This window comes from Mchenga conophoros, linkage group LG9 (assembly GCF_057382185.1).
Source record: "Mchenga conophoros isolate Kocher_MC1m ecotype Shallow Benthic linkage group LG9, M_conophoros_male_GT1.1, whole genome shotgun sequence".
NCBI classification, from domain to species: domain Eukaryota; kingdom Metazoa; phylum Chordata; class Actinopteri; order Cichliformes; family Cichlidae; genus Mchenga; species Mchenga conophoros.
In genome coordinates, this window is record NC_140534.1 from 36,921,330 (window position 1) to 36,938,109 (window position 16,780).

The window sequence follows — 16,780 nt, forward strand, 5'->3', positions numbered from 1 at the left end:
AGCTCTTATTTATAATTGTCTACACAATAATAGACACCGTGTGCTCTGAGACATTATAGTCTTCTACTGCTGCTTCCATCGGTTTGCATTTTAAACTCCCAGCCTTTCAGTTTGTTATGAACGACTTTATATCACAAAATGTTAGAAATATAAAGTGAACCATGCGACTTTTTTTTTTTTCTGTTTGATGGAAGGACTTAAGACACGAGTTATTTAAACAATTCTAAATGACAGTGTGATGGCCATAGCACTTTATGTGGGCCAAATGTGTTAAGGATAATGTTTATCAATGTAAAATTGCAAAGAACTTGTGGATAGATTATAAAATTTTGTAAACAGTTACCTCAGAAGCTGTACTGGTAGATCTATGTATGTAAAGTAAAACTATCCACAGTACTTCCACTTAAGTAGCTAAACACATAAAGTCACCCTTACCAATAAACCGCTGCTCCTTGAAAAAGTAGCACAAACAGACAACTGACTGAGCAATGATAAGTAGAGCTACCCGAGGCCGAGACTCAAGCAGAAGAAAATTAAAAGTTTTTGTTTTTGTGGCTCGAAAAATTAAAGAAAGTATGTTTAATAATTCAACAAGACCCGCACCTTCAACACATGTACATTCAAATTCTGGTACAGGCTCATCATTGCTGCTGTTCAATAGTTTTTATCCGTTCGAAAAAGTCATTTTACGGCTTTAATGTTTCCAGCTGATAAGGAGAATGAGGGCATTTCAAATGAGCGTCCAAAGGCTTTAAACATCTGCATACCCTGTAACGACAGTATCAAACTACAGAGCATTGTTTTTACTAAAATTCAACATTTTCCGATGAAAATTTGGCTGCTTTTTGTTTTTTTCACTGTAACACCCACCTCAACGCCATTTTTAGGATATTCTTGGTGATCCCACCTTTTTCATATTTATGCTTTTGGCACTGAGGGTATCTAATACGCATGTTGTCACTGTGTTTTTGTACTACCAGCTGTGAGGGCTCTGCTTTTGCTTTGAGCAGTCTGTTTTCATTTTGTCTCGTGAGTGTGTGTGTTTTTCAAACGAGATCCTCGTCAGTTTGATTTTGTTACCACAAACTTTGTGTGAAGTTCACAACAGAGGTAAAGAGATTTAAACACCCCAGTTTAAGGAGGCAGGCAGGGGTTGAACCAGCTGCACAGGGCTGGTGAAGCAGAGAGTGTCCGGGGAGATGTGCAACAGAAGCAGAGGGAACATTTTACAAGATGATAAATGACAGATTTAGGTGATTAAGGATTTGTTGACAAGATTAAAAGACACGTCCGTCAGAGTTCAACAACATTACAGTTTGAGTAAATAAAAAGTTTTTAAACTACACAAGGGTCATTTTCTCCTCTGATAGTAATCATATTAAACATGTCAAGAAAGAAAGAGTATAAAGAAAAATAGTAAATGTGTGTCTAATTAAACTCTTCCTGTGAACCTTATATCATCCTTTAATATGTTTGGTGTTACAAACTTGAAGAAGCACAGAAAAGATCATCAGACATTAATCTAATCAGTTTTCAGCCTTCATTCGTATTGAAAAGTTGAAATCTTCCCTGCTAGACCCAAGTGCAGCGTTTAACACCATTGGCCAGAACATTTTATTACAGCTATTATTAAATGGAGAGTCCTCTTCACACACTGAGGTTAATTATGAAGCTCCACAGGCTTCTGTGCAAAGACCAGTTTTGTTTACATCATACGTGCTTTAGAAGGCATAGCATAGCATACATTTTCACTGCTATGCATAAGATACCCGCTTTTATTGGTTAAACTGCCGGGATGTCTTAGACACATAATGAGCTTTAATTTTCTGCTTCTAAGTTCAGATAGAACTGAGGTTATTGTAACGGGGCGTAAAAATCTTAGAAACACTGTGGCTAACAAGATCCTTACTCTGGATGGCATCGCCTTGAGCCGCCTGTTGTAGTGATTTGGCACATTATAAGTAAAATTGAAACATACAATCCCATAGCACAACATCAACATTTATTTATATACAAAAATAAAAATGCTTTTTCAGAAAAGAATTGTAACTTCACAATTCATCACCGATTACGTGGGTACATAGGGTAAGTCCTCATCATTATCCCATAGCTGTTCCGGTAATCTCTCAGGGCCTTGGAAGGGTGGCCATGTCCAGTCTACCTCATCAATGTCGGGAGAGTCGCCGAAATACAAAAAAATCTTCCTCGTTGTCAGTGTCCATCGTCCACAGCTGTGGTGGTGAGGGGGGTGTGCTCCACTCTGACACTGGTGAATACGGTGCGTCTTCACTCCAATCTTCAAATGTAGGGTTCGTGGCTGGATCTTCAGAGACGATTGCTCAGTATCCCTGGTACCAAGTACCAAATATGTACCAACGTGGGTACATTTTCTTTTTAAATGCACTATATGTAGAATACATTGTTTGGTAAAATGCTGGTTACACGTTCTGAGAATGAAAAAATCAGTCTTTCAGAGAAAAAATTAGCAGCCCCCTTTGTAAAACTCTGCGACCAACCGTAGCTGTCTGATTTTCACCATGTCCAACCCTACCAGATTGTGGTATGCCTCGGCTATGGCGTCAAAGACTTTCCTTTCCGATTTCAGTTCGTGCAAGAGAGTTTCCGCCACCATGCAGACTTTGACGTCGTCCATTTTGATGTGGCGAGCAATCAGCAGCCGTTGAATGGATGGAATGAAACGAGGGGTGAGGAGTCTTTTTCTGATGCTGTAATAATTTTCAGCGTAAAAGTCATCCTCCAACACTCGCAAACACTCATGCTGTTTCTGGTGGGGTTGATCGGCCATACAATCGTTGCATGTGTCAGTGAGGTACTTGTTGATTACGAGGTTGACAAGATGATACACCGCGGTTTTCACGGTATCGATGAACAAAGAAGATGCCCAACCGTCAAGCTCATCCGCTTGCTGCTGCTTTTCCAAGGGGCGATAGTAACCGGACGTGTCAGGTAATATTGTGCCCTCGTCCGCAGAACTTTCCTCCTCCTCCGCAGGGTGGCGCAGGGCTGTAGAGGCCATACTTCTCAAACAAGTGTAGGTCCAGGGGCCCATGAATCCAGATTAAACTATCCAAGCTACATATGACGATACTATGCTTGTGGGTTTCAGTGAAATTTGTCATCTAGCTTCCTCATCAGTGTTCAGACTCAGTTTACTCTCAGTCACAATCATCTACTTGCAAATATACATATAGCTGCACCTGTGTTTACTAATTAGCAAGTGATAGCGTGTTATCATGCTAAATACATACTGTGAACATGATAAACATTGTACCCAATAGTAAACTTCAGCGATTAAATGCTATTACTCTCAACATGTTGCCTTGTTGGCATTAGCACTTAGCTCAAAGTGCTCCTCTGCCTGTGGTATACCTTTACAGAGTTGCTAGCATGGCTGTTAATATGCAGATGCATATTATAAAAAAAAAATAAGCTCAACAAACAACAATAATGAATACATTAACCAGTAGTGAATAAAAGGTTTATAGACAAGTAGCTCGACATGTTTGGTTTAGCTTCCTGAAGCATCCACCAAGGCATTTGTGTCTCTTCCCAGCCCTCACCCAGTATAAACCACAAAACTACAGAGCCGGTGAAGGCTTTATCAACAGCAATGCTGATAAATTCATATATATATCATATAGCTGATGTCTGCTGTGTTGTAAGCTACTCACACTGTCCTCCTGCCACCCACTTGATGCCAATCCACCAGAGCGTGAACATGGAGCAATGATGGTAGACGTGCAGGAAGGTGACCTGGTTAAATTTTTTCCTCAGGATGAAAAACACAGTGTCCAGATACTCAATGCCTTTGGAGATGAAATACCACCACAGAGCTCCTGCCACCTGACTCCCACAGAAATAAAGAAGGGGAAGAAAAAGACTGTTAACATATGAACATATATGATCAAGAGCTACATGTGCGTGAACTCTGATTTTGGAAATCCTAACCTCGACCCGAGACTGACTCACTTGTGGTTTCTGTTTCAAACTACGTCATAGAGCAACAGGAAGGAAGGTGAAACTGAACACCATTCAACTCCGGCTTGTACTTTTTTCTGATAACAGGCCCGTGCTCTAAATGTATGGATGCCTCTCATGTTTCTAAAAGCTCTCTGAGTGACGTGTCCCTGGCAGGCTGACTGTAATTTTCTGAACCATGGGTACAGTGGAGAATTATTAACAGGTAGGGATCTGGTTCCAAGGAAACTAATTATTGTAGATACAAAAGTCTTAAGATAGTAAGTTACATAAACAGCTGAAGTCCCACTACTATATTCAGAGTTTATCTATGCAAGCGTGTGTGTGTGTGTGTGTGTGTGTGTGTGTGTGTGTGTGTGTGTGTGTGTGTGTGTGTGTGTGTGTGTGTGCAGTCGGGAGAGTTGGGGTATCCAATTTCCTTTTTTTGAATGCCTTCTTGTGAACGCTGTCTGTTTTCCACATTCTGCAACGGTAAAATACGACTTAGAGGCGGATATTTGTTTTACCTTATGGGCAACAGTTGTTCTTGGTAGTGACAAAACCCGTCTCCTGTTGACAAAACTCGCCTCATGGTTTAAACTTGACTCTGAGAAAAAAAACTCTTTCCCACAGAGGGGGGTGCTTTAATAAACTTATTCGAATATGAGCTTTTTTCCACTAAGACTTATTTTATTGGGAGATGTACGAAATTATTTACCGGGTTACAAGCAATGATAATATTGGCTGTTGACTCCTCAGCGTCATCATTTTCTGTCTATTGAGAAAACCCATTGTAAAAGTAATGAAGAAAAAAACTCTACCAAGGAGCAGGCTGCGCAAAACCTACCTCATATAGATGTTTTAATAATAATAATATTTTTTTTTTGGGGGGGGGGGACGCGTTATAGGTTATAAGCATTGAGAAAAAACTGATATCTGCTGTCTCATTCCTCCTTGACCCGCGGTGTGTGTGTGTGTGTGTGTGTGTGTGTGTGTGTGTGTGTGTGTGTGTGTGTGTGTGTGTGTGTGAAACAAGATCGCCTGTCACGGCAATTATGGTTTGTTTTTTCAGTCCCTTGTAAAAAGGACTCTCAAAAGGAAAAGTAGTATTCAAAGAAAAGTATTCACTAAGGGATATTTATTCATTTTTTTTTTTACACATACGGGGTAGGCAGCCTGTAGGTTACAAGCGGATAGAAAGTTCTTCTTTTCATCACAAGCTATGGTGTAGCCTAAAAATGCAATTTGTTGCTAGGCTGATCATCTTAAAGGTTTTTTACTGCATCTGTATTATAGGAAAATAAAATACTATTGAAAGAAACGGTTCTCTACAGGCAATAGGAAGTCACTCTTTATTCCCATTACAAACGCCGGTGCAGCTTAAGAAAGTAAAATTACATCTATTGTAAAAAAAAAAGAAATACAGAGAAAATTGACATAATATTGAAACAGAATTCAAACTATGAGTTTGTGGAAAACTAACTGCCGCTCTGTCTCTATACATCACTGAATCAACTGCTGCATCACCGCTCTGCTTTTATTCCCCTCCCATGCTGCAGACCCTCCCTCCCTCTAAAAACTTTTTTCTTTTTTTTCCAACAACAGGTGGCGCGCTTCCGGGGGTTTCCCCCCTCCCTTCTCCGGATGCAATTCGTCACGCTTAGGGGATCAAATTACACACTTCCGGGGGGGAGGGGGGAGGTCAAAAGGTCATGATTAGGGTCATCAATCAAATCGGATCAAATTTTGTCATAAGCTGTATGGGAGTATCTCTCTCTGAACTCATGGCTCTAAAGAGATTAGTGCTGGGTCCAATCATTTGGACCAGAAAATGTCTGAAATATTCAGTTAATAACAGTTTAGAATAAAACTCAGAAAGACTGTGTGTGCATCAGTTTATTTGAGCTTTCCAAGACATTTTGGATTAATTTAGGTTAATTTAATCAAAATCCTGGAAAAAGTGAAAAACAAGAAAGCAGGAACTGCATTTGTTGTTACATAATTACCGGAGCGGTCAGACAGCTCAGCGTTTGTTTTTATACATTATTTTTTCTTAAACTTTCTTTAACTATAAATCTCTGCCCACTTCTAATCTATGCTTTTTGAAAGCAGCATGTTCCTTTGTTAGAAGCAAAATAGTTTACAATGGATTTAAATGAGATTTGAAAGTTTATTAAACAAAAAGCAAAAAACAATAAATCGAATTAAACTAAAAGGGTGAGATACTGGTGACGTGTACAGGTCGGCCCCGCCGAACATTTTTCGAACATTCAGAGAGATTTCGGGCGCTGATTGTCACGCACCGGTGTAAAAATGAAAGTTGACACTGTGGCTCTGTCCAGGTCAGGAGCGAAGCTGAAAAGCAGGTCGGACATCGCCTGCTTCGTGTGTCTTGATCGTGGATTTGTAAAACCTGATGTTTCCATACTGATGTTTTTACTGATGCGCCAAAACATCCCTTCGAAAATGTAGTCACAGTTTTTCAGCTGTAGTCCTAAACTAGAGATGGACCGATCCGATATTACGTATGGGTATCGGTCCGATACTGACCCAAATTACTGGATCGGATATCAGCGAGAAATAAAAAATGTAATCCAATCCATTAAATATCAAAAAAGCACCTCACAAAACTTGCTACACGGCATAACTCGGCTCATAACTGTAGCACTTGCAGCAGTGTGCATTACATGATAGAGCGGCTGTGTGCATTTGAAACCTCGCTACCAAACCAGCATTTCATCTCCGAGGAAGTGATCCCAGAGAGAAGTAAAGCAAGTGTGTAAGTTCATCTCTGAATGTTTGTAAAGCATTCCCATGTTAAGCTTAACAACCAATATATGGAGCGACTGCCTCTTCTCCCTCCCTCTCCTGCTGCTACTTCAATCATGAAACTGCTTAAATGATCAGCTGATCGGCTTTTGTGTCGTGAGTCTGTCTATCTTCTTTGTTTTTTGCCCACTTTGCACCAGAAAGAGGAAACCAGCGGCTGAACAACAGCAGCACGTTTAAGCTTGATAAGCTGTTGTTAGAATTTATTTAATATTACTTTCTACACCAGGATCTTTTTCTACATAGCTGACGCTGGTAACTGTGCAGGGGCGGATCTAGCAAAGTTTAGCCAGGGGGGCCGATAGGGCATTAACTGGGAAAAGGGGGCACAAAGACACACTTTTCTTTCTTATTCTCATTTAAAATGTCGAGCTTTTAATAAATAATTATCTGAATCTTACACCCAAAGTTTTAATCTGATGTAAAATGTATAGAAGTCCATTACTGTATATAGTAACTGTTAAGTCTAATATACCCTAGTAAGCTATAATACTTTTTCCTTTGGGAAGATACCATCTGTGCAGTCTGCAGTTCTGTTGAAGAAAGATGTTGAATCTATTTAATTATTCTTGAAAACTAATTTATTTCTGTGCATTTCCCCCCCTGCATCAAATTAAATTTGATTACATCGATTAAGCATCATGAGGTGGAGGGTGGTTCCCTATTTTGTTTTGCTGGGAGTTTGCAACCCTATTAGTTAGGTTGCTTAATATTTCTGCTAAGTACTCTTTAAAATACCAGAATAGGAAGGATGGAGCAAGTTCAAGTTTATTAGATTGATCAGTATTGCTGAACTACGAAATATTTTGGGTGCAGTGTATTTTTTACATACAGGTATAACAGAATAGCTTTAGTGTTGTTGTTTATTTAAACTTGAATATAAACTTATACAAAATGTAGCAAGATATTAAAAAAAACGTTTTATTGATTAAAAAACACTATATCGGATTCATATCGGTATCGGCAGATATCCAAATTTATGATATCGGTATCGGACATAAAAAAGTGGTATCGTGCCATCTGTATCCTAAACCAGGACTAACAATAACAATATTAGATTAAATGTGTGAAAACACAGGTGAGAGTGAATCATTTACCGGAAATTAAAAAAAATAAATGAGAGAGAGAGATAAGCTATCTCTAGGTGATATAAAGACAATATATTTATTGCATAGATTCAATTAAATTCAATAATTAAATAATAAAACTATTAACAGGTGATACCTTTGTAAGTAACTGCTCTCTCACTGACCTTTCTGCTTTTATATTGTAAACATTTGTTCCTGTCAGGTTTTTCATGTGATGCAGCCTCCATGCTGTGCAGAGTCCTACAGATGTTATATGATATTATAATATTTTTACACTTTTTTTTCATTAAAAAATGAGTAGGACACTGAATAACTCAAAGACACATGATCTTTGACAATTTCCTCTCAATTTCTTATATCACACATTTATTGTTGCTGCAGGACACCCCCCACCCCCCTTAAGCCGTTTGCTTAAAGACATCTTTCTTCTGATTGGCTCTTTCTGACAAACACTTTGTCTGAATAAACATGTGTGAGTTCTGGTCTCACAGCCAGAAGCTTGTCGGTCACAGCCAATACTTTTCTAAATTTATTTTCTTACTCTTCTTATATTTATTGTTTGTTTACTTGCACTGCTGTAACTGGAGCCTCGTCGTCTCGTCTCTCTGGACTGTAGCGGAGATGACAATAAAGTTTACTTTGACTTCAGCAGCGCAGGCGCACCGAGGAAAAACATCGGTGCAAATTATAAGTCTGTATCATGATGTCTGGTGTTTTCGTGTTTGTTGGTTTATTTTTATTTTGTTTTATTTTGCGAGTTGGTTATTAGATGCTGCTCCATCCGGTCAGAGACTCCCCCGCCGCCCCGCCCTCTCCTCCCTGTGCCGCAAGCAGCAGGCGCACCTCGCAAACGGAGGGCGCCCTTACTCCCAGCAAATGGGCGATAGAAAACCAATGGGTGCTTGTGCCATTCCCAATATGCGCTGGCTGATGTCGGGGCAGCATGAGTACGAGCAATTTTTTTTTTTTGCCGATGCCCGTGATGCCGCCCCGTATCTAAAACCGCTACTGGTCCTCCAGACTCATTTTTAACAAGCCTGAAGGTATAATAATCTCTTTGAAATTAAAAATGTGAAACATAAACCTGCTGGAGAACATCAGAGTCTTATTGTTGTAAATGATGAGAACGAATGAGGATTTTAAAAAGTTCTGAATCCTGTCTTGATACAAGGCCGCCCTCTAGAGAACATATACACCACATGCACTTTTTATATAAAAAAATGAATAAACAAATAAAAAGACTAAAGATATATGCTCAGTGGATTGAAATAAGAAACCTCTCATTGATAATTGATATAATTTCTCTGATAGCTTCAGGTTTCGTGAGCACACCTAAACAGAGGGCGTGTCTGACACTCCGGGAGCCGATCGTCACGAACACCAATAAAAATGAAAACAGACAATGAGACTCTGGCCTGATCGGGAGCACTGCGACTGTCTGAGGAAAGGTGAAATGTCAGTCTGTTAAAAACACTTTACAGCCTGTTTTAACTTCCCCAAAGCTGTTTATAATTTTACATCCTTGCATAATGCTTGAATATAATTATACATCTGAGCTGTCTTAATTAACTGACGTGTGTTTGACTGAGTATTCGCAAGTTTTTACTGATGCACCAGGAGCCAGAATCTACATTCGAATATTCAGTGTTGGAAAATTTTTCCGGTACATCAGCATTAAATATTATCTAAACCAGGGCTACAAATAAAATATAATTTTAAATATGCAAAAACAAAATAACTTTTCTAGAGTTATGGTTACAGACTCTCTTCAACTCCCTACACTTATTTTATTAGTCCAAACCCACAACACTCATTAAGTCTTCTCGTGTTTGAGAACTAAGGTTGTTGTTGTTATCGAAATAAAACGAAATGGATGCATATTTGTTTTTACTAATTAAGTTTACACTACTTTTCTTGCATAATAGTAACCAATAATCAAATTAAAATAATATTAAAATAAATACTTTAATAAAATAACCAGTAAATTGAAAAATAAAATAAAAAATAAAATAATTGAATATATTAAAATGTCTGAATTGAACAACATAGGAGGTTGATTGCAGCTGAAGCTGCAGGATTAAAACACAAGTTCAACTTAAATACATGTTCATACTTTGTATTTTACAAATGACGGCTCAGGTTTGTATTCAGTGCTAGAAAAAACAGCACAGGAGTATTTCCTGTTTGTGTTAGTATTTGTGTTGTTGGGGTGCTAAATAAGACGAGCGCTAAATTTAACAACAAAGTGGTTAAACTATTAGACTGACAAAATGTTTGGCTCCTGTGAATTCTTTTAACTTAACAAGTGAACTGTCTGCTCGTTTCTCCAGAAGTGCTCATCATTGGCATCGCTGACACTGACAATACAACAGGAAGTTACTGACAGCTTCCTGTTTTAATGGCAATGTTTTAATGGCAATAAGGAAGTTACGGACACTTTCCGCATGCAAGACGATACTGATGACAGACAGGAGTTTATAATGAAGAGATATAAAAGGTATCAGTGCTGACTTTCAGAAGTAATCTGCATTATCCGTGTTGTGGTCAATCAAACTTAGTCAGTAATTCACTTTAAAAACATAATAAGTTGAAGTCTGAACGTCAACAGAGAGATCACACTGGACAAGGACATAATTGAGCTTTGCATATTTTTGTTATTACTGAAGTTTTATTTTCAGTCTAGTTTCAGTTGGTGAGTTTATTTTCATTTATTATTCGTTTAATATTTATTAGTTTCAGCATTTCTGATTATTTTAATATGGGTGGTATTTATAGGGACAGATTAAGGAGGCTAAGAAATAACTCATAGTTGACGGAGACGTCTCAGTCTTGGGTAACATCCCTGCAAAGCGTTTGCATTGTGTTGTGGTGCCTTGACTTATGAGTTTAATTTGTTCCGTGACGGAGCTCATAACTCAAATTATTCGTATTTCAAATTAATTTTCCCAACTGAAGAAAATTGAAATGCCGCTAATCCGTTCCCTAAAAAGCAGCATTTTTGTAGATACGTGTAGAAGTGCTACCCTCATATTCACTTGCGGGTCGACTACAAGCACACTTTCGTCACGCTATTCATTTCTTTAATTCATTGCACACAATCCACTACTTCTCAGCGCTCGCTTTCTTTGAAGTTTTGCAAAACAACTGCGAGTTGCCCGCTGAAAGAGAGCAAGTGAGGCACGATATGCTGGGCGGATGTTGCGGCCATCACTGCGGTGTTTGCTGCAACAGCTGGCACAAAGGTTTGAGTGCAGTGAAGCTTTGGGTGCGGGCTGTAACACTTCTCTGAGTCATCACCCTGAATGTCCGAGTGTTACAAGTTAATGTTCGCTTTTAGAAATACCTGCAGAAAAACAGAAACTTGTAGATTCATGCATAAAAACACAAAAAAGTAATTTTATTAATATATGAATGATACTGGATTCACACATTGAGTAGGGGAGACCGGGGATAGTTGTAACGTGGGTCAGTTGTAACACTTCTAATTTCTCCAATCAGGGCTAAGTTTCAAATGATGCGACTCATCCTGTGCATGCCCAACTCAGTTCTGCTATCACATGTGAAAAATCAGCACATTTTGTCAAACACAGACAATTTAACATGAAAAAAAGTAATTTGTATGCCAAAAAGTAAGTTTTTCTACTTTATTTCAATTTCTAATAGCATTATCTGCTTTGCAGTTAAACTCATCAAACCTAAATTGTGTTATTTGTATGTCTGTGGGGATATATTCTGTGTAGGTCTTTAGTGCTAATGTTTTAGCCGTTGGCTGTAATGTTAGCTAGTTCGTGGCTATAGGAGTCTGGGTCAGTTGTAACAGCAACAGTCTGGGTTAGTTGTAACAATAATGCAGATGTTAAAACTTACCACACTATTACTTTAACTTATATTAAACACGTTGGGGCAACGACATCAGCAGAGAGAGGTTCACTGGTCGCTTTTGTATATGCGGTTAATGCCATTGGCAACACAATTCCTCCACTGTTTGTTCCCACACATACATTATGCAGACCACTGTGTCATAGATGGACCAGTAGGAAGTACTGGTAGTGGAAATAAATCAGGATGGGTGCACGAAACAGATTTCCTCATCTTTCTGAAGCACTTTGCAAACCACACCAAGGTAAGCCATGATAAAAAGTAATGGAATTGCGATGCTGGTGAACAACTACATTTTTTCAGCTTCATTGTTATGTTCAAAATTGGTGCAAGAGTTGTAGGTTATAATGCCCACTGAGCCAATGAGGCCAAACTCAAGGAAGACCAACCAAAATTAATGAAATATTCAGTTGCAGAAAATTCCATAATTTGTCTTTTTTGGGGGGTTGGAATATGTTCAAAAGCTAGATTTCTGCATTCTGTCACACACACACACACACAGCTACATGAATGGATGTAAGTGCATTCATGTGTTGAATAAACAAAGATTACACGTTAATGTTTTGTCAGTACCCTTATTTCATTGTGTTACATTTCACCCCAGGATGTGTTACAACTAACCCAGACTATGGGGTTAATTGTAACATTTCACTCTTCGTGTTTGAGACCATACCATGCAATGGGGAATTGTGCTGCAGAGAAAATAGCTGCACTATTTAATAGCCGAGACATGTAAATACTTTGCATTACATTTTGAATCCACTACCTTAAACGAGCTCCAAATTACAGACAGAAATGTCAAAAATGTTACAACTATCCCCGGTCTCCCCTATAAAGTATAAAATTGAGAAGAAAGAGGACAAAAGTTCTAACCTATAACCCACATGTAAATGAAATTAAAAAAAAACTACAAGACATCCAAAAACCAAAGCAGAAAGAAAACCTAAGTTAGGCAGTAGAAAGATACCAGCCTTCTGAGAGGAGGGAGAGATCGACTCAGGGAGGTTCGGTTAATAAAGGAACTAACAAGTGAAGAGAGGGTGGTGAGAAGACAGAGAGAAACCTGAGAAGCCGATGAATGAAGAAAATGAGAATGAGAGGAATAAGAATGAAGAGGATTATTAAGGGGCAGCACTATCCAGAAACATGATAGCTTTAACATCTGGATTTGCATGGAGAAGGAAGAATAAAAATCAAAAATATCAAAAATTTAATTAAAGTATACAATATCATGTCATTTATTCTAATGCATGATAAAAAATGTTGAGTTACTTGGACCTTTTAAACCATAAAGCATAGCTGTTTTTTGAAAGTCCGTGGAAAAGACAGAAGCATCATCACAGTCAAAAGAACTGTGCAATAAAATTATGACATTTAAAAACGCACAAAACTTACTCAAGGTCAAATTTGAAAACAATGTCTTTTTAAAAATGTAAACCTTGTGTTATCTGAAATCAGATATCAAGCGATAATGCATCTACTGATCACTGATGACAATTGTTTCTTGATTTCCAGTCTCAGCTGATGAAGACCACTGAAGTGCAAATCAAGCAATGAAGAAAAAGCAGTATTACAGTTAAAGATGAAACACGGAAACAAGACAAGAAATGCATTCAAAGAAAGCTCAGACTCACCAAAGGACAGAGATGGATCTAAAAAGCCACAAAGAAACAGAAAATGAGAGAAATGAGACCTCTGACACAGCTACTGTTAGAGTGCTCCAGCTTTTCACCACTATCTCTACCTTTTACAGACAGTTTCTCAAGCTAAATATACCAACCATAATCAATTCAATTCATAATCCAAACTTTTGTATGTCAAGGCGGCACAATGCACCGTTTCTATCATCACGTAAAACTGAACAAACTCCAGCTTCCACCTTCATTAACTCTTCACTCTGTACTCTTCCAAAGTTTGATCCTTTCCCCCCACAGTCAACCTCAGCAAAACCCAGCAGCACAACTGTGGAACAAGACAGGAAGCCTTTACCCTTGTTGTGTCACAGTCTCTGCACCTCACAGGACTCTGCTTGTTCCACGAATGACAGAATTGTTCTAAATCAATTACAGTTGCCTGAGCTAAAGACTCCAGACTCCACCTCCACTACCTTTTCATCTGTTTCTCCTGTTAGGCATCTTTACACACACTTGTTTTTTTCTTTTGCATCAGTTAAAGGCGACTCCACCTCCACTACTATTTCGTCCCCTGATTTTCGTTGCCTTAAAAGGATTTCCTCACAATCCACCTGGATGAAACCAGGCAGCATAAAGATGCAGCAATACAGTACTACTTTACTGCTGTATCACAGCTTCTCCACCTTACAGGACTCTGCTTTGTGCACTAATGGCAGTAAAATATATGATTTTTCCACATTTCCTTCTTGCACCCAGTCCAATATCCCAACTGTTGCTTGTTCAGCTGAATGCAGCCAAGAAGAAATACTAGAAGAAGATACAAGCAGAGTTTCAGTTTCATGGACAGAAGACAAACCAGGAAAAGCAGATCCACCTGTCATAACTGAAGACATCCTACGTACCACAACTCTGCCATATAATTCTGATCTCCAGCTCTCCTCCACAGATTGCTACAGCGTTCCTTCACTGAACAAAATACCAAAGAACAACTCAACACAAGCAGCAAGCTCACCTGACATGAAGTTAAAGGAGTTTTCACCTATCATCGCTGCTGATGAGTCTGATGATGAAACCTACCTGTTCCAGTGCTCCTGTGCAGGCCTGTACCAGTGCAGTGTGACCGGCCTGGTGTTTGTCATGAAGGCAGAAGGAGACGTGGTTTACAGGACTGTCCCTTGGAACAGGAGGCTGCTGGCCCAACACCACAAGAAGCCTGCAGGACCCCTGTTTGACATCAAATGTCAGCAGCAGTCTGTGTGTCAGCTTCATCTCCCACACTGTGAGCTCATCTCCACAGGTGGAGGTCAGTTCTTGCAGGTCGCTCATGTGAATGATGTTGGCATAGAGTTTATTACCCCTCACCAGATAACAGAAACTCATGTTGTTATAAACATCACAGGGTTTTCTGGTTACGGTAATGTCAGGGATGAAAACTCTCCCTGTGACCCAGTCCGAGCGTTGGTTCTGCTCTTCTACAAACCTCCAGTTGATCCTGATCTCACATCCTTCCTCAGCGTGCTGTTGTTGCCTAAAAATGTTGCTCTGAGAGATGTGCTGCACACCAGGAAGAAACTAGTTGGAGATGAGAGGTACATAGAGACATCTCCTCACTGTAAACTGCATCCAAAGCAGGTTTACACTCTGTCCACTGTTCCTGAAGATGACTCAGTTCTAGTTCAGCCAATAGAGGCCGAATTTGATGAAGAGTCCTATGACAACTACTTCCCATCCTTCCAGGTGATTTTGGAAAGAAACATGAACAATATTCAGTTATTTATTAGAGAAAGCATCAGTTCCACCAGCATGTGGCAAAGACAAGTTTATCTTTTGCCTTCTAGAGTAAAATCGTTCTGTGGGCAAATGCCTTTGAATCTCTCTCCCAATGAGAGGCTGTTAAATGTACGGAGCTGCTTCATCGATGGGATATCACCACCTGTTCTCAACAGCCTGCTGGACAGACTGCTGGAGAAAAAGGTGATAACTGATGCTGAGAGGGAGGAAGCAGACGCCATGCAAAACAGAAGCAACAGAGCTCGTTGTGTTATCGACACTGTGAGGAAGAAAGGTGAAGCTGCCAGTTCACAGATGATTGAGTTTCTCAGTGAGCTTGACCTCTTACTCTGTGAACATCTTGGGTTGGTCTGAAGCATCCATGTAAATGTTGCTGCATTTGAGGAGACAGTAAATCACACTTCACTTCAGATTTCATCTGGTTTTCATTGATATAATGAATGATGGAAAACAGTTTAACATAATGAGCTGTTTCACCTGCCATGATTAGCTAGAGATGGAGGAAATGAAACAGGAGAAGGAGGAAGGAAAAAACTCCCATTTTAAAAAATATTCAGAATAAGCCTGATGCTTTTGAAGATATTTATAGTTTTCTTAACACTTCATCCATGTTCAGCGTGACTCTTTGGTAGTAACACAGTAAAACACAAACTGTTTATTTTTCAGACATAATATAAAATGATTAAATTGCTAAATCTGTATTTTGTGCTGTAGTTATGTTGGTTTGTTGTGAAGTCTCGTGTTTGTTAAGGGTAACTGCCAGAGGGTTGAAGGAAGACAACATGGTGATAAAGTCAATCTTCCAAACAACAGAAAATTTACTAATTGTGGTCCTATTAGCAAGTTCTGATAGATTTCATGCATTTTCCAGTGACATGTGTAAGTGACCAAAACTGTGAGGACAGTACGTTTGTATAGTGCAACATATGATATGATAGTATGTGGTTGCATTAATCTGGTGCTTTTGAAAGAAAGGCATCATTGTGGATTTGGATTTGGCTCTGTTTCTGCTCATCATCGTCATTATCATCACAGTGTTGAATTATAACTCTGAGAAAGCTTTGGACTTCCATTATTTCCCAGGTGGCTTGCAGCTCCTTGACACTTCAGATTTTCCCTGTGGATTATAAATATAAGTAAATGTGAGATCTATCAAGGAAGCCTGCTTTCCCAATTATTTCCATTAGCACAGAGCACAGACGTGGAACGCATTTTCAGTGCTGCAAGTGTTTATGTCACCACCAACCTTCTTATCACCACCAAAGATAAGAACACAATCAGCATTAGGTTAGGATGGGTTCATTAAATGAGTAGAATTGATGTGATTTGATTGTTCTTATTTTACTTTTTGCTTTGTTCCTGCCAAACTGCTTTAACAAAATCTGATAATAAAGTGTAAACTGTGGACATTCACTTGTTAACCCTTTGTGAAACAATAAAGGTATAAATCTGAGTATTAATCTTTATCAGTCCAAATTTCTCTAATTGGTTTCTCTAGCCTTTCCAAGCAGTTTCTTCCATTGGAGTCTGCACTCCTGGCTTATAAAACCATCCCTGGTTAACAAGTGACACCATCAAGAG

The 16,780-nt window shown here is 39.0% G+C and overlaps 1 protein-coding gene across 1 annotated transcript; it reads left to right on the forward strand.

The window, feature by feature from the left end:
• The first annotated feature begins 10,344 nt into the window (after positions 1–10,344).
• LOC146567845 (uncharacterized) lies at positions 10,345–15,553 on the forward strand. Its single transcript, XM_085285720.1, has 2 exons — positions 10,345–10,392; positions 13,290–15,553. The coding sequence occupies exon 2, from the start codon at positions 13,382–13,384 to the stop codon at positions 15,551–15,553; it is 2,172 nt and encodes a 723-aa protein (XP_085141846.1). The 5' UTR covers positions 10,345–10,392; positions 13,290–13,381.
• The last annotated feature ends 1,227 nt before the right edge of the window (positions 15,554–16,780 follow it).